Below are 19,164 nucleotides of genomic sequence, written 5' to 3' on the forward strand. Positions count from 1 at the left end.
GGGGGGGTCTATGTATAGTGTATGGTGGGGGAGGGGGAGTGAATGTATAGTGTATGGTGGGGGGAGGGGGGTGTATGTATAGTGTGTGGTGAGGGGAGGGGGGGTCTATGTATAGTGTATGGTGGGGGGAGGGGGGTGTATGGTGGGGGGGTGTATGGTTGGGGGGTGTATGTATAGTGTATGGTGGGGGAGGGGGGTGTATGTATAGTGTATGGTGGGGGGGGTGTATGTATAGTGTATGGTGGGGGGGGGGGTGTATGGTGGGGGGTGTATGCATAGTGTATGGTGGGGGGAGGGGGGTGTATGGTGGGGGGGAGGTGTATGGTGGGGGGGTGTATGTATAGTGTCTGGTGGGGGGAGGGGGGTGTATGGTTGGGGGGTGTATGTATAGTGTATGGTGGGGGGTGTATGCATAGTGTATGGTGGGGGGAGGGGGGTGTATGGTGGGGGGAGGGGGTGTATGGTTGGGGGGTGTATGTATAGTGTATGGTGGGGGGGAGGGTGTATGGTGGGGGGGCGTATGCATAGTGTGTGGTGGGGGGAGGGGGGTGTATGGTGGGGGGGAGGTGTATGGTGGGGGGGTGTATGTATAGTGTATGGTGGGGGGGAGGGTGTATGGTGGGGGGGCGTATGCATAGTGTGTGGTGGGGGGAGGGGGGTGTATGGTGGGGGGGAGGTGTATGGTGGGGGGGTGTATGTATAGTGTATGGTGGGGGGGGTGTATGTATAGTGTATGGTGGGGGGGGTGTATGTATAGTGTATGGTGGGGGGAGGGGGTGTATGTATAGTGTGTGGTGGGGGGAGGGGGTGTATGTATAGTGTGTGGTGGAGGGAGGGGGGGTGTAAGGTTGGGGGGGTGTATGTATAGTGTATGGTGGGGGGAGGGGGGTGTATGGTGTGGGGTCACCCTTATTTCTCAGGATATATTATATGCTGTGTGATATATAACCATCTGTGTATCTTTCTCTCTATCAGACAGTCACACTCTGCAGAATTATCTCACTGCAGTCTCCTCTCCGGGATCCGGACTCCCCGTGTTCTCTATGATCGGATATGTGGATGATAAGGAGATAGTAAATTATAACAGTGACACCCGTCGGTGTCTTCCCAGGACTGAGTGGATGAAGAAACTGGGATCTGATTACTGGGAGGAGGAGACACAAATAGGTCAGGGCGGTGAGCCTGTTTTCAAGCACAATGTACAGACAGTGATGAGTCGATTCAACCAGACTGGAGGTGAGAGAATTTTTACACTCTGATGGATTTGATGATAAATATAAACCAAAGTTCTATTTAATATTTTTATGTGCAAAACAAAGTCCCTCTGCACAGTATATATAGAAGGTGAAATGAGTTGAGTGCTGGAAGGTCACCATTCCATTATAGTCAGTATGATGTCTGTACGGCACTCACTAATGTCCCTCAATGTATTATACACAGCAATGATCCCACATGGAGTGTTGTGATGTCATCACATGTGCCGTGTGAAGATTGCGGTTATTGGTGGAGATGAGGTTCAGGTTTATCATTAATTCACAGCAATTTTCAGGGTTATAATGTGTTCAAAAATTGCAAATTTTTGCCCAAAAACCTTTAAGGCTCCGGGCACACGGGCTTCAAAAAATGCTGTTTCTATGGGAGTTTTACCTGTAGAAGCAGCTCAGTGTCACCCGATGTTTCCTGCACATTAGGACCATTACAGGTGTATTTTACCCACTTCCTTACTGGGCACTTAAACCCCCTCCTGCCCACACCAATTTTTAGCTTTCAGCGCTGTCACACTTTGAATGGCAATTGCGCGGTCATGCTACAGTGTACCCAAATTACAGTTTTATCTTTTTTTTTTTCCACACAAATGGAGCTTTTTTTTAGTGGTATTTATTCACCACTTGGGTTTTTTTTTTTTTTTGCTAAACGAACAAAAAAAGACAGATTTTTGAAAAAAAAAAATAGTTTCATAGTTTCTTATAAAATTTTGCAAACTGGTAATTTATCTCCTTCATTGATATTCGCTGATGAGGGTGCACTGATGGGCACAGATAAGGCGACACTGATGGGTGTAACTGATGGGCACTGGTAGGTGGTATTAATAGGCAGCACTGGTGATGAGTCATTGATTGGTGACATTTATAGGTGACACTGTGGGCACTGATAGGTGGCACTGGTGGGCACTGGTAAATGACATTGTGGGCACTGATGGGTGGTACTGTGGGCACTGGTAGGTGGCACAGAAGCCTCTGCAGAGGCTCTCCAGATCGAAACTGCTGTCCTTCTCACAGCCACCGGTGATCGGCTTTTTATTTTTTCTCTCCTCACACTAGTGCCACAGTACCAGCATGAGGAGAAAAAATAGCAGATTACCAGCTCTGTTTACATCACATGATCAGCAGTCATTGGTTGACAGATGATCACATGGTAAGGTGTCGGGATTACGGGGGCGCGCAGGCCACGCAAGCACAGAAGGATGTCTATGGACGCCCTCCTGGCAAATTAGGTCCACGCTGTAGCCATCTTTCGGCTATAGTGCGGACGGGAGATGGTTAACCAGTTCCCAAATGGCACCTGTATAAATAAGTCGTCAGGATGGCACGGCTGGGCAAAGTAACATACCCATACGTTGCTTTGAATTTCCTGCCGTGCCCGCACGGGCCTGCCGCGAGCTCCGTGAAGGTGCCCGTGGGTCCCGCGGACTCAATCGCTGTGGGGATACCTGTAATCATGTCACGGAGCTCAAGAACAGAACCGATGTAAACAACATCTCCCTGTTCTGACTAGTGACAGCACACTGATTGTCTGCTCCTTGTCATCGGTAGCAGCGATCAGTGTGATGTCACACACAGCCCATCCCCCAGGCAGAAACGCGGCCCTAGGAACACTTAACCCCTCCCTGCCCCCTAGTGGTTAACCCCTTTACTGCCAGTGGCATTTTTACAGTAATCAATGCAATTTTATAGTATCGATCGATGTATTAATGCCAATGGTCCCAAAAATGTGTCAAAATTGTCTGATGTGTCTGCCATCATAAAAATCGCTGATCATCGCCATTACTAGTTAAAAAAAAAATATATTAATAAAAATGCCATAATACTATCCCCTATATTTTAAACACTATAACTTTTCCGCAAACCAATCAATCGCTTTTTGTGTTTTTATTTTTTTTACCAAAAATATGTAGAAGAATACGCATAGGCCTAAACAGAGGGAAAAAAAAAATTTATACTTTTTTGAGGAATATTTATTATAGCAAAAAGTAAAAAATAATGCATTTTTTTCAAAATTGTCGCTTTTTTTGTTTATAGCGCAAAAAATAAAAACCGCAAGGGTGATCAAATACCACCAAAAAAAAGCTCTATATGTGAGGAAAAAAGGACGTCAATTTTGTTTGGGTGCCATATCGCACGACCGCGCAATTGTGTTAACGCTCTGGTCGGGAAGGGGGTAAATCCTTCCGGAGCTGAAGTGGTTAAACTCAAAGTTTAGAGGCAGGAAAAAACCCTTCTGGTTTGCGTTTCTGATTGGAGCTTTCTGGCAGAAAAAAAATGCAAAACTCTGAAACTTATCTAAACTTTGTACAAAAAATGATCTATATGGATGTTTTTTCCTGCCAAGGGACCTGGCTTTTTTTAAGCCCAGTGTGCATGGAGCCTGAGACTCACTGCCAGAAATGAGGAACATCCCATAATGATCAACTGAAACCAATAATCTGAAGGATTGGATAATCCGGCCCCCTCACTATAAAATGGTGGGATCACAGCAGCCATATTGTCAGTGTGTGTTTTTAGGGGGGAGTGACAATTCTGTATAAGGACAGATTCATCAATAATGGATGTACATATGTCTACACATGCAGTTACTACATTACATTTTGTTGATGGGTTTAGATGGTTTAAGCGGAATTTCATTTTAAATGGTGACTGCATGTACACAGAGCAACACACATCCCCTGAGCCTGTTTGATTGGTATAGGATACAGATAATATGACAGCATACCTCCTTACTTTAGCACTTGAGAAACTGTATCATACAATACAGATCTCCCTATGAATAGTGATGGATGTGATCCGGGATAACAGGTCCTGTTCTAGTAAAACCCGTCAGCTGCACAGGACAGTTACTACATAAAGAGATCCCAGCAGACAGGAATCCCAGTACAAAACATATTACAGCGCACACATTCAAGAATGATATTTCCTGCTAGGCTAGTTAAAAACACCTGAACATATTCAAAAAATACGGGGAATCCCAGTGACAGCAGACATTTCCTTTATATCAGTGATAGGAAAACAGCAGATCTCCAGCTGCAGTAGAACTACAAGGCCCAGCAGGCATTGTCATCTCCCTGGTGACTTTCTTCCCTCATTGAGTGTGGGGCAGGGATGGGATTTGTAGTTTCCCAGCAGTTGGAGCTGTGCTGTGTGGAGGATCCTGTCACTGTACAGAGGTAAGTGGCCAGTGCTGTGTGGAGGATCTTGTCACTGTACAGAGGTAAGTGGCCAGGAGATGAGCATTACTCCGACTCCATGACTTGTGACATCATCAGATCAGACTGAGGATGAGGGATGACAGATATAGCACATATCAGGGTTAGAGGTCAACTGATATGGGTTTTTCACTGGCCGATGCCAATATTTAGAAATCACGGCGGCGATGGCCGATATATGATGCCGATTTTTTTTTGGGCCGGTATGTTAGGCCGATTTTTTTTTTTTTTTTCATTTCATAAAATCTAACAGCCGCCTTTCCCACTGGGGTGTTTTTCAGGCGCTTTTAGGCTAAAAATAGCACCTGTAAAGTGCCTGCAAAACGGCTCCCCTACAGTCTGTGTCAAAGTCCGAGTGCTTTCACGCGGAGGCGATGTGCTGGGAGGATGTTAAAAAAAAGTCCTGCAAGCAGCATGTTTGGAGTGGTGTATGCCACTCCTCCACCACTTCCGCCTATTGAAATGAATGGGTACCACTGCCAAAGCACAGGCAATGCGATTTGGCAGCGGCGCTTTACAGGCGCATTTAACCTCTTCCTGGGTTATAAGTGCCCCGATAGCAGCCGAATAACGCCGCTAAAATGATGGTAAAGCGCCGCTAAATCTAGCAGCGTTTTTACCGTCAACACCTGCCCGCTACAGTGTGAAAGCAGCCTTAAGTAATCAGTAATACAGCAAACTTCTTACATTTAAACATTTATTAAACAAAACAAACCTCCAATCCGTTCACTTGTATGTATAATTTAGATATAAAATTTAAAAAAACTATATATTAAATACACAAAAACAGGTAATCAAAACTTTTGGATGAAAAAATTGGGCTAACTTTACTGTTTTCATTTTTATTTTTTTAATCATTAGTGTCTTTTTTTCAAAAAAAAATGCATTTGAAAGACCTCTGCGCAAATGCTGTGTGACAGAAAATATTGTAACAACTGCTATTTTATTCCCTAGGGTCTCTGCTAAAAAAAATATATAATTTTTGGGGCTTCTGAGTGATTTTCTAGCAGAAAATACAGGATTCTTACTTGTAAGCAACAAGTGTCAGAAAAGATTTAATCTTTAAATGGTTAAACTGAGAATTCCTACACACAGAGTTGAGTTCATTCAGAAGTGTAAACATTGTATCTCTTTAGAGTCGGTTCACACAGGGCCAACGCGACTTTTGGAGGCAACTTGGACACGACTTGGGGCGACTTACAACCTGACTTTAGGTCGCCCCAGGCCAGGCCAATCAGAGAATGAGCTCTCAAAGTGGAACTCCACGCCAAGTTATTTTTTAAAAAAATGGCGTGGATTCCCCCTCCGGGAGCATACCAGGCCCTTGGGTCTGGTATGGATTTTAAGGGGCCCCCCCCGGGGCAGTACCAGGCCGCGTGCCTTCAACATGAGGGGATTAGTGCTTTGGGAAAGGGGGGCGCCCTGCGGGCTCCCGCCACCCCAAAGCACCTTGTCCCCATGTTGATGAGGACAAGGGCCTCTTCTCGACAATCCTGGCCGTTGGTTGTCAGGGTCTGCAGGCGGGGGACTTATCGGAATCCCAGAGCCCCCTTCACCCCCCCACCCCATGTGAATGAGTAAGGGGTACGATATTCACCTGGGGAAAAAGTGTAAAAAAAAAACACTACACAGGTTTTAAAAGTAATAAAGCGTCGGGGGTCTTCTTCCGACTTCTCCCGGTGTCCGGCCTCTTCTCCCGCTCTCCGGCATCTTCTCCCGGGCTCCTCCGCTGTCTTCTTGGAGCTCTATTACTAGCGGAGGAGCCCGGTCTCCTCCGTCCTCTGTCCTTCTTCTCTCTTCTCTCACCTTTTCTTCTTTCTTCTTCCGATGTTGACACGGCGCTGTCTTCCGCTGTACTGGCTTGTGCGACGTGCACGGCGACTTATATAGGTATGGGGCGTGGTCACCGGGTGATGTCACATGGTGACCCCGCCCCATACCTATAAAAGTCACTGCGCACGTCACACAAGCCAGTACAGCAGAAGAGCGCCGTGTCAACATCGAAAGAAGGAAGGACAGAGGAGACTCCTCCGCTAGTAAAAGATCTCCAAAAAGACAGCGGAGGAGCCCGGGAGAAGACACCGGAGAGCGGGAGAAGAGGCCGGACACCGAGAGAAGTCGGAAGAAGACCCCCGACGCCCCCGGAGCAGATTAATAAATTACTTTTAAAACCTGTGTAGTGTTTTGTTTTGTTTTTACACTTTTTCCCCAGGTGAATGGGTAGGGGTACGAAGTACCCCTTACTCATTCACATAGGGTGGGGCGGGCTGGAATCTGGGGGCCCCCTTATTAAAGGGGCACCCGGATTCCAATAAGCCCCCACCCACAGACCCCGACAACCAATGGCCAAGGTTGTCGGGAAGAGGCCCTTGTCCTCATCAACATGGGGACAAGGTCCTTTGGGGTGAGGGGGGCTGCAAATAAACGACATTTTATGATGCACAATTTTTCTTTTTGTTCGCCCTCAAAGTCTCGCTGTACCGGGGGGTACTTGTGTCTCTTTTTAGGGTCCTTATACCCTTGTTAATGACCTTGGAAATTGTCTGCAGAATATCAGTGTTGCCTGTCCACAAATGACCCCACACCTGAGCTGCAGCCAATATGGGGTAGACCTCGAACAAGGCAGATGTCTGAGAACCCAGGAATTGCCCGACACTCGTCCTGCCAGCCATTGTGTGCCAAAAATAGCTGCATAGCCTCTAGTGGCTGCAGCATCAGTGAGGACCTGAAAGACACTGAAACAGCAGAAATAAACATGGAAATACTGTTCCAATGCTGAAGGAATTCATCCCACATGCGTAGGTCAGACAAGGACGCTGCATCTAACTTAACCCTAGAATCTGAGTCAGGGGCTGAGGGTAATAACGCCAGTAACCGGGGAATGATCCTCAAGTTTAACATGCCCAATATTGACTGCAAATCTTTCCAGGAAATGGCTTGCGAAACTGTAAAACCATGGATTCGATCCCTGATCCTTGCCAACTTATCTGCTGGCAGACTTGCCTGCATGGACCAAGAATCTAACACAATTCCCAAAAAGGTCAGAGTGGTAGCTGGGCCTTCCATTTTCTTACTTGACGATGGCACATCAAGAGCAGAAAACAGTCAGTGGGTGCGCGGCTCGAACTTTCGATCAGGAGGAAATCATCCAAATAGTGGATAACTTCCTGACAGAGTTCCCTATACATGAGAATCCAAGTACTTTGGCAAAGACATCAAAAAGCCAAGGGCTGCTTTTGGACTCAAAAGTGAGCTTAGTTGTGAAATAGTACACCCCCCTCCACTTAATGCCATGCCACTGCCAGAGAGAAGGTAAAATAGGGAGAAGCTTGAAAGCATCTGAAATGTCTGATTTAAACATCCAAGCATTCCTACCTATGCAGATGATACTCTGGATTGCTTGGTCCACAGATGCATATTTAAGTGAAAACTCTGCATGTGCCCAGTCTGAATTCCTTAATCCCATCAGAGAACAATGAGGGGCTGACAAATTGTAAATTAAATTAAGTTTATTAGAACATTTCCCCTTAACCAAGCCAAGGGGGTTGATCCTCCAATTATAAAAAGGCAGTGTGGAAAAAAGACCAATGATGAAGCTTGGACTTTAGTAGAAAGTCCACCGCCTCCAGGTCTGCTACTGCTGACAACAGATTTCTACACTCAAGCAATCCCTGAGGTAATGTAATGAAACCTGTGTGAAAACCACGAGTGAGCCCTTCCACCAAATATTGACAAAACATGGGGGAGGATGGGAAGCCAGACAGGCCTTTAAGAGATATTGATGCGGCTTAGTCATGAGGGTTTCACCTGCTTCAGTGAACAGGCAGATTTGGTGTGTGCCCTATAGCAGCTGGCACAGACATGTAGGAGGCAGCACTGGCTGTAATTTCACGAACCATGATTCAAATTACAAATCTGTGACCTGCCTAGAAACTGAATTGGGCAGCCAAATTTGTCAAAGGCAATCAAATGAGCTGTGGTTGGTAACAGACTTGATGGCACCTTGGAGGTACCTGGAACAGCAGGGGTCCCATGACCGGGCACCAGTAGGTGGTATGTGTTGAAGACTGAAAAGTGGCACAGGAGACCTCAACCTGGCAAAATGGCGACAAAAAAGCTCAGTATCCACGTTGCTCCAGTCAGTCATCATTTGGTGCTGGGCAAAAATGGCTGCCTCCTTAGCAGAGAAAGAACGATGATACTCGTAGAAGGCTGATCCCCCGTATTTTTGCCCCAACTCCACTACAGCATAAAGGTAGAGATCAAGCTCCTCCCTCCTTTGAGGACTATCCGAGCAAATAACATCCCTAAAAATGCTAAAATCTAGAACAAAGTCTGGAATGGAGAGTTTGCGATTAAGCCTATTGACTACCACCGAGACCTCACCACAAGCATATGACTTATTGTCAGCAATGTTGTGAGTCGCTATCAACAGGGAAGCTAAATTGATATCTTTGGCATCCAAAATGTCCTTTTTGATATTAGCCGGGATGAAATGGGCCGGAGTAACCGACAACGAGCTGGTGGTTTTACCTGTGACTAACGGACCGATCAAGGGTGATACAGAGACTGCTGACATGCTGAGGATGATAGGTGCCTCCGGAGCCGGGCATGGAGGGCTCTCTAAGGCCGCGTACACACGGGCGGACTGTTCGCCCAACCTTGTCCGCTGACCAGTGTTTGGGCGGACAGTCCGCTCGTGTGTGGGCTTTCAGCGGACAGTTTCAGCGGACAGTTGGACGGACAAAGTCTTTCGGAAATTCCGAAAAACTGTCCGCTGAAACTGTGTTTGAGCGAACAGTCCGCCCGTGTGTGGGCCTGTCCGCTGTACTTTCGAAATGAGCGGACTGTTCCCGCTCGGAAAGTCCGCCCATTTCGAGCGCGTGTACAGGTAGGCGGGGCCCGCGAAGGAGACGTCGCGGGCTCCGCCGCCTGGAATGGGCTTAAAGGGGACCCCCACGCCGAAAAAAATCGGCGTGGGGGTTCCCCCCAAGTCCACACCAGACCCTTGTCCGAGCACGCTACCCGGCCGGCCAGGAAAGGGGGGCGAGCGAGCGCGCCCCCCCTCCTGAGCCGTACCAGGCCGCGTGCCCTCAACATGGGGGGGTGCCTTGGGGAAGGGGGGGCCGCGCGGCCCCCCCACCCCAAAGCACCTTGTCCCCATGTTGATGAGGACAAGGGCCTCTTCCCGACAACCCTGGCCGTTGGTTGTCGGGGTCTGCGGGCGGGGGGCTTATCGGAATCCGGGAGCCCCCTTTAAGAAGGGGGCCCCCGGATACCGGCCCCCCACCCTATGTGAATGAGTATGGGGTACAATGTACCCCTACCCATTCACCTGTGAAATAAAGTACAAATAAAAACACAACACAGGGGAAAAAAATATTTTATTGCACAGCCGGGGGTCTTCCGTCTTCGGGGGTCTTCTCGCCGGACTCCTCCGCTATGTGTGTGTAGCTCTTTTGCTAGCGGAGGAGTCCGGCTTTCTTCCTCCCCGCCGCCGGCCTCTTCTCCCGACTTCGGGAGTCTTGTCCCCCTCTTCGGTTCTTCTGCCGGGCCACCGCGCCTGGTCCGGTGGCCCGGTCTTCTGTCGCCGTCTTCCGTTCTTCTGTCGCCGCCTTCGGTTCTTCTGCCGGGCCACCGCGCCTTCTTGTAGCTCTTTTACAGGCGGTGGCCCGGTCTTCTGTCGCCGCCGACTTCCGTTCGTGTTCTTCTTCTTGTTCTTCTTGTTCTTCTCCAGGAGATGTTGACACGTCGCTCCCTCCGGCCGGAATGCCAGAGCCGCCCTGCGCTGTCACTTATATAGTGACAATGGGGCGGGGTCACATGGTATATGTCACATGGGTTGGTCACATGGGTTGATGTCACATGGGGACTATGACATCGTAAGGGGGCGGGGTCACCATGTGACCAACCCATGTGACATATACCATGTGACCCCGCCCCATTGTCACTATATAAGTGACCGCACAGCGCGGCTCTGGCATTCCGGCCGGAGGGAGCGACGTGTCAACATCTCCTGGAGAAGAACAAGAAGAACAAGAAGAAGAACACGAACGGAAGTCGGCGGCGACAGAAGACCGGGCCACCGCCTGTAAAAGAGCTACAAGAAGGCGCGGTGGCCCGGCAGAAGAACCGAAGGCGGCGACAGAAGAACGGAAGACGGCGACAGAAGACCGGGCCACCGGACCAGGCGCGGTGGCCCGGCAGAAGAACCGAAGAGGGGGACAAGACCCCCGAAGTCGGGAGAAGAGGCCGGCGGCGGGGAGGAAGAAAGCCGGACTCCTCCGCTAGCAAAAGAGCTACACACACATAGCGGAGGAGTCCGGCGAGAAGACCCCCGAAGACGGAAGACCCCCGGCTGTGCAATAAAATATTTTTTTCCCCTGTGTTGTGTTTTTATTTGTACTTTATTTCACAGGTGAATGGGTAGGGGTACATTGTACCCCATACTCATTCACATAGGGTGGGGGGCCGGTATCCGGGGGCCCCCTTCTTAAAGGGGGCTCCCGGATTCCGATAAGCCCCCCGCCCGCAGACCCCGACAACCAACGGCCAGGGTTGTCGGGAAGAGGCCCTTGTCCTCATCAACATGGGGACAAGGTGCTTTGGGGTGGGGGGGCCGCGCGGCCCCCCCTTCCCCAAGGCACCCCCCCTTGTTGAGGGCACGCGGCCTGGTACGGCTCAGGAGGGGGGGCGCGCTCGCTCGCCCCCTTTCCTGGCCGGCCGGGTAGTGTGCTCGGACAAGGGTCTGGTGTGGACTTGGGGGGAACCCCCACGCCGATTTTTTTCGGCGTTGGGGTTCCCCTTTAAGCCCATTCCAGGCGGCGAAGCCCGCGACGTCTCCTTCGCGGGCCCCGCCTACCTGTACACGCGCTCGAAATGGGCGGACTTGCCTCCGCCTTACGTGGGCGAGTCCGTTCATTTCAAAAGTTGAGCGAACTGTTTGCCCAACCTTGTTCGTCAAACAGTCCGCTCGTGTGTGGGCAAGTCCGCTCATGCAAATTTTGAGCAGACTGTTTGCCCAAACTGTTTGACGAACAAGGTTGGGCAAACAGTCCGCGCGTGTGTACGCGGCCTAAGACCTCCACCCTTGCCCTGGTAACTCTTGAAAGGATGTTGCCAATAAACTTAGAGTGGATTTGTGTGAGGAACGACCCGACTGAACAAAGGGTGACTTGCTCAGGAATGGAACCTGATGTACTAGGGGTCAAGAGTCTGAAAAGTTCCGCTTTGCTCGCTGACGCTGGGTAAGAGATACCCCTGCTCTGTAATTCAGCCATCAATCTGGGAATGGTCCAGGACCTCAGGGAGGGTGTACTGCCATGTTCAGAACCTCTAGCCGGAGACCAAGGGATGGACGCAAAATCCTCGATGTCTGCCGCCTGAGACATGACTTAATTGACATAAGGTGATGGTGAATTAGTAAATTTAACCATCCGGACTGAAATCGTGTCAGCTTGTGACATTGAAATGATTAAGGAGTGATTAACGCATGAAAATGATACCCCCCTTTTTTTTATATATTGTGTGTGTGTGTGTGTGTGTGTATATGTGTATGTATGTGTATATATATATATATATATATATATATATATATATATATATATATATATATATATATATATATTAGAGCTGCCACGACGAGTCGACGTGCGTGCAGGGCGTCCATGCATCACACTGCTCCATGTCTCCCGTGCTGCCGCCCCCTCTCTTGCCCCCCTCTCTTCTCCCCCTCCGTGCATCTGTCCCCCTCTCTTCTCTCCCCCTCTGTGCATCTGTCCCCCTCTCTCTTCTATGTCCCCCTCCATGTATCTGTCCCCCCTCTCTCTTCTCTGTGTCCCCCTCTGTGCTGCCACCCCCCTCGGTATCTCAGGATGGAGAGCGGAGGTAGGAGCCGGTAAGTGACCACTGACTCTGTCCATTCACATAACTGAAACATTGTAACCTGCCTGTGATTACGATATCTCAGTTAATGAATGGAGAGAAGCCACTCCTTCTCTCCATTCATTATCAGTGCAGCAGAGGCTGCAGAGAAAGGGACTAGGGAATCCCTTTCCCTGTCTCAAATGGGAGATGTCAGAAGTCTGTTAAAGTGGTTGTAAACCCTAACGACACACTTTGACCTACAGGTAAGCCTAGATTAAGGCTTACCTGTTGGTCCAAGAAATATCTCCTAAACCTACACGGTTTAGGAGATATTTGCCGTAGACAGCGGCGCGCAGGGCGCACTGAGCTTGGCACCGTCAACATCGCGGCTTCGCCGAATGACAGCGGCGGAGCAGAGAGACCCACCGAGAAGATGGATGCGCCGGACTACAGGGGACAGCGGTGACTTCGCTGGCTCCTGTGTCGGGTAAGTGACACATAACGGACTACTATGAGATGCATAGTTTCCCATTATGCTTTACCTTTGCAGGGAATGAAAGAGCAAGTAAACTCATCAGGGATTACTTCCTCTTTAAGACCCCTGATATATCACCATAGCCCCCCCAACAGGGCTGATAAAAAATTGCAATAAATAACAAAAAAAAAAAATGTAAATAATAATAAAAAAAAACACACTGACACTGTCCCCACACACCCTCCCCCTTAAAAAAAGAAAGCATTGTAAAAAATAAATTATAAACATTCATGAACTTCTGAACAGAAAATAAAAAGCTAAGATAAAAAAAAAAAAAAAAAAATATACATATATACATTTCTTTTATCTTAAGTTTGCAAAAAATAAGTACATTAAAAAAAAAAAAGGTAAGATAAAAGAATATAACTAGTACATACATATATTATATATATGTACTTAGATTTTTTTATCTTACCTTTTTTTTATGTACTTATTTTTTGCAAAGTTAAGATAAAAGAATATATATGTATGTACTAGTTATATTCTTTTATTTTACCCTTTTTTTTATGTACTTATTATTTTTTGTAAAGTTATCCAAAGGATTAATTAGCTAATCAAAAAAAACCCACTGGATTAATAAAAAAAAAAAAAAAAAAAATCATCTAGTCGATGACTAATCGAAAAAATAATCGATAGATTAGTCGACAGACAAACTAATCGTTAGTTGCAGCTCTAATATATATTATATAATGTGGTGCAAGTGGGTTAGCCAGTGGCATTTGTGTAAAACAGACTGAAAATGTGTCAGTAAGTGAAATGAAAAGAGTCACCTGAGGCGTAGCAGGTAATTATAAATATACACTCAGGCCTCGAAAACCTAAAAACAGGTCAAGTAAGATATCAGAGTAGTGAAGGGAAGCCTTCTGATGGGGATGGAGAACCACTGGTCGAAGCCAGGGGAGGGGACCCTGGCCTTTTGGCCTGGATTGTGGCAGCTTTAGCTCCGGTCAGTTGTTCGGGATTGGAACGCTTGTTCCCCTTTTGTCCGGTGGGGGGAGCGGCCAGTACGTCCCGAATGTAATTAGGTGGGAGTGATGGGAGTGAGGGTGGGACCTGATGGTAAAGGGTCTCACTAAGCTCCTGGATCTCCATGCCTTCCTGATTAGGGTGGGGGCTGTTGTGGTCTGGGCTGGGGGGGCCAGGGATGCTTTTGTTGGAAAGCCCATGGTGATGTGCCCCTGGAGTGGCAGTCCAGGGGTGCCTTCTTTCACTGTGCGTCCCACACTTTGATTTAGGCACCTAGGTCACGTCACCATTAACACGCTTTTTCACACCTGCCTCTAGGGCCCGGCCTTTTGGCTAGGACCAGAGGAATTTTTGATTCCTGGCCGGAGGGCCGGTCATTGTTTCACACAATGGCCACTTTTCACTCTCCTCTCCACTATCCCTTTCCTCACTTTTTATTTATTTTATTTGTGTGTGTTTGTCACTGTTTGTCACTTTCACGTTTTGATTAGTAGGGTGTCGGTCCTCGGACCAATCCTGAACGTCTTGTGGGAGAGCGGACATAGGCCTTCTGGCTTGGTCCAATCTCCATGAGGGGGGGCCTACCTTCGGGGAAGCCCCCACAGTACCAAGTACCTAGGAGGTTCTGTTTCGGCAGTCGTCCCGGGGAAAGGAGGGCTTCCGGTTTTGTCCGGGGACCACTTGTTGAGTCTGGTACCTCAGTCCCTGTCTGGAGCCTAACGCCCCGGGGGATCAGGGTATGGTCCTTCTTTTGGAGGACATCAGACACCCGTCTGCACTTTTTAGTGTGTCACTCTTTATGTGTGTGCACTTTTTTTATGCACCGGGTGGAAGTTTTTTGGGTGTGTTTGCACGCCATGGGCTTTTTAAAAAAAAAAAAAAAAAATCAGAGTAGTGAAACGTAAAACGTATGACGTATGTGGAACGGACGTGCAAAACTTCCCACCGCAAAAGTCAATTAAAAACGTTCATCTCAAGCCGTTCATACATATAAACGTGATTGGTAACCCAAGTGACGGTGAAACGCCTTTAACCCTAATATAGCCATGTAGTGATGAAAAGTAGCTCATGGAAAACAGTATAACACCTACCTGAAACACGCTGGAGCTTGAAAGAAGATGTGAAAACCCCTGGTTCCTGACCAACACGCAGAGAAACCTGGCGGATATGTAGAAATTAAACAACGGAACATGAACATACCAAAGCTATCCTTCTAAAACAAATGCTAGAATATGAACAACACAGGTTTTAAGAAATGAAACGCAACATAACAAAGAGAAAGTAGACTCCCGGTGGAGGTGGTCCAGACACCATGTACCGTGTGTGTACCTTACCCAGCTGACCATGGGGTGCCTAGGTGCAACCTGGTAGGTACTCCTGACACCCCCCTCCCCCAGTGATGCGGATAAAAGTGACTGGCCGACAGTAGAAACAAAAGGTGGTGAGTGGCGAAAAGCAAAACCTGAAAGAAATGAGCGAATGATGTGCGAGTGATGGGTGAGAGGCCCTGTCATCACAAGAGACCATCAAAACTGATCACCCCATGTTACCCATGAAACATGACATGTAAGCTAGCGATGGTGTCACGCTGTGATACCTGATGGGAGAAACCTTAGCCTACCCATGACTGTGACCAAAAACAAGTATGGTGAATAACAATAAACCTATCTGTGAAAAAAAAAACCTTAAAACCGAGAGAAAAATATGAACCCCCCGGGCCCTGAATGTCACGCAGAAATGAGCACTACAAGAATCAAAAAGACAAGCAAACAAGAGGCTACCACCTGGCAATGAAAGAAAAAGCCTAGAGGATGATAAACATGAAGTCTAACAGAACCAACCAAGTCTCATGTGACACACTCCCCGCAACCCCCTTCCCCTTCTTCTTCTTTTTTGTGGGGTATCACAAACTCCATAATATTACACACAACCGGGAAAATGACATCACCAAGCAAACCATTTAAAAAAACAAAAACACCTGAAATGCCACAACCCGCCATGCCTCAGCGACACCCAGGAAACATCTGAAAGAAAAAAGGGGGGAGGGGGGCGAATCATATATCTGTTCCATAAGTAAATACACATGCAAAACTGACAGTTACCCCCACCTTCTAAGAAAAAATGGTACAGCTCTCAAAAAACACACATTTTTAGTTATTTTTTCTACGTTTAGTTTACACGTGTTGGAAGTGGTGGGCCACCCTGAAAAACAAAAGTACATAAAAAATTAGCAAAAAAAATAAATAATTTTTTTTTTTTAACTTACCAGAAATGCCTGTTGCTAGGCATATCGTCCTAATCTGCCTCTTCCTCCTCCGCGGTGATCTTATTTCTTCTCTCCTCCGTGCGGCGTCTTCTGGGTAATGGGTCGCGCTGTGTTCTGGGAAATGTGTGTCCTAGAACACAGCGCGCCCCATTCACAAAGCGCTGGGTGACTCGCGCATGCGCAGTAGGAAACGGGCAGTGAAGCCTCAAGGCTCCACTGCCTGTTTCCCTTAATTGAAATGGTGGCACTGGGACCCGAGAGCCGAGGGATGGGTCGGCCTCGGGCGGCCGACATAGCGGGCGCCCTGGACAGGTAAGTCTGCTTATTAAAAGTCAGCAGCTACAGTGTTTGCAGCTGCTGACTTTTAAAATTTATTTTTTAAAGCTGGCCCTCCTCTTTAAGTAGCCAGTGGGCGTGAAATGACAAAATGCACAACATGTCTGAAACAATGCTGTGTGACGTAATACAATCTTTGGCATTTACTCATGGTATAAGTCTTTATTCTAAATAAAAAGTGTCATTGAGTGACTGCTGCAAGTGGCAGTAACCCTAAGCCACTGCAATACCGGGATGAGTCTGAAATGATGATGTGGTACCTGTAATCCCATAACCTTCTGTGACATATTTAATATTCCTCCCTAACCAGACACAAAAATATGAGCCAGCGTGGTGCCTGCATCCCCCTCCCCAACCCGTATGAGCATGGCATGATACACACACTATTAGACAAAAAAGGAGCTGCGCTAACCAGTGACAGCACTCCAAACCTCAATAAAGTACAAAAGTGCAAATAGTGATATTAAAGTGCCAAATAAATAAATAAAAAGTGAATAAATAAATATATATGGTGATGGAGTTGATTAGATTAAATATAAGCACCTAATTGAAAAAACAGCACCCGATAATAAAACTATAAGGTGTATAACTGGAAGTGCAAACCATAAGATCAATGAATGTAAATCAATGACGAATAAAATAAATACCTGCATATAAACAATACAAAAAATTGTAATCATTTAATAATAGTCCATATAAAGTCCCGTGATTTCTTAACACCAGGGTGACACCCAAATTTCCACAGAAGAAAAATTTGTGAACCACCTCCACCATGTGTAAACTAGGCGGCCACACTGTGTGTATGGCTTTAACCACAGCCGGGATGGTGATGACGCCAAAATAAACTCATCAGTTTGACAGGGTCATCCACAATTGGAAAGCCACACTTAAAATCAGGTTGGTATTCAAAATGTTTCCCAGCTCCCAGGGGTTAATCCATATTAGCAAAATTACGACAGGATTCCCAAAAGATAAAACAAGCTCACATAGCGTAAAACCCTTTTCAGATTTATTCATATACAGACAAATATACACTTACGAAACCGTGAATGGAATCCGCATAAAAATTATGTGAGCCGGCCGGCCTCGCTCACATCCCGTAGCTTCCAGGACTAAGCGTATAGCTGTGACGTCAGAATGTCGCTTCTCCCTATGCGTTTCGTCATCAATAGGACATTGTTAACTATTATTAAATTATTACAATTTTTTGTATTATTTATATGCGGTTATTATTTACTTTATTCGTTCATTGAGCTTATGGTATGCACTTCCAGTTATACACCTTTATAGTTTTATTATCGGGTGCTGTTTTTTCAATTAGGTGCTTATATTTAATTTAATCAATTCCATCACCATATATATTTATTCACTTTTTATTTATTTATTTGGCACTTTAATATCACTATTTGCACTTTATTGAGTTTTTGAGTGCTGTCACTGTTTAGCACAGCTCCTTTTTTGTCTAATATTTTGTTGGTGTTGTATAACATTTTGAGCCGCAGCTTGTCACTTTAGAGATAGAGCAGTATTTTCTTGACACCATGATACACACACATGCACCCCCCCTCCCTCCAAGTTCCTTTTGTGGGAAAGGTGACACCCCCCCCCAAACGAGCGGGCCCTCCTCCCCTACAGACATGAGAGATATCTAGTCTGAAGTGAGTGAGCGTGCCCTCCCCCTGAAGCGATACCTGAGCCTGCCCTCCAGAAAAACGGGGAGAAGAGGCAACCCTTCAGCGCCCACACATTCCCTCGATGGACCGGAAACGTTGGCGGTCACGCTGGAAAGGACGCGAACAAGCCTCCAACACAAACAGGAAACACCTGATCCATACCTCCACCCCGATACCTGAAAGGACCGCCCCTAACAAGAATGCCACGCCCCCTTATCGTGAGAAGAAATGCTGACAGGAAAGGAGGACCAGGGGCATGCCTTTTAAAAGGCGAGGCTCCTCCTACAAATTCAGGCTGGCCTGCGCCCCGCCTTCCTACATGTCTGTGGCCAGTGTAATCCCACCCAAAACTGATAGATCAGTTAAGGGCTCATTTAGAAGGGCTGAGACTTGCCCTGTTTGGTGAGCCCCTGTCCTCTGCATCCACCTCGGAGCTTCACACAGGCAGCCTATAGAAGTAGCTGCAGACACATGGGCTACACAGACATAGTTGTATGCGAAAATTTTGATATGCATGCAGGAATGGGCGCATGGATGCAGAGGCACAGTGTCTGCTTTTCCATCAGTGCACTCACACATGTATGTATGTCAGATCATGATATACAACTGTGTCCATGCAGATGTGGCATCTACAGACTCCGAGGTGGATGCAGATTTTTTATTTTTTTTATCTTATTGCATTCCCTGCATTTAATACAAAAACATTTTATCATTTGCTATGTGCCCGCCCCAAACAGTTACCTGTGTTCTGTATTAACCCAGCACTGTGCCCAGTTGCATCTGGTCTCTCACCTCTCACCGCTCTCACAGGCTTTGCTGAGGCAGTGGAAGCCATTGACTTATAAGGCTGTGAATCAAATCCTGTGTGCAAGCCTGCATGAGTGCCCCCATAGCAAGTGGCTTCATATCAGGGTGCACAGAGAAGAGGAGGAGCCTACAGTGCCCAACAAAGGAGCCCGGAAGAGAAGGCACAGGCACACTTTCTGCAATACCATTCCACAGAGCAGGTACGAGATGGTATCAAAAAGTTTCAGGACTAGTT

At 47.3% G+C, this 19,164-nt stretch overlaps 1 protein-coding gene and 1 long non-coding RNA gene across 2 annotated transcripts in view; both read left to right on the forward strand.

Annotated features, from left to right (window-relative positions):
* Nucleotides 1-19,164, forward strand: part of LOC143984169 (uncharacterized) — a 193,954-nt gene that overhangs the window by 103,661 nt on the left and 71,129 nt on the right. The gene's annotated exons all lie outside the window — the stretch shown is intronic.
* LOC143984096 (class I histocompatibility antigen, F10 alpha chain-like) overlaps nucleotides 1-19,164 on the forward strand; it is a 126,894-nt gene that overhangs the window by 36,601 nt on the left and 71,129 nt on the right. The window contains exon 2 of the mRNA XM_077484415.1: nucleotides 976-1,236. Within this exon, the coding sequence (XP_077340541.1) occupies nucleotides 976-1,236 (261 nt within the window). The remainder of the gene's footprint in view (nucleotides 1-975; nucleotides 1,237-19,164) is intronic.

The sequence above is a fragment of the Lithobates pipiens genome, unplaced genomic scaffold (genome assembly GCF_037356315.1).
Source record: "Lithobates pipiens isolate NorthernLeopardFrog02 unplaced genomic scaffold, aLitPip1_a1.2 Scaffold_1, whole genome shotgun sequence".
Classification (NCBI taxonomy): Eukaryota; Metazoa; Chordata; class Amphibia; order Anura; family Ranidae; genus Lithobates; species Lithobates pipiens.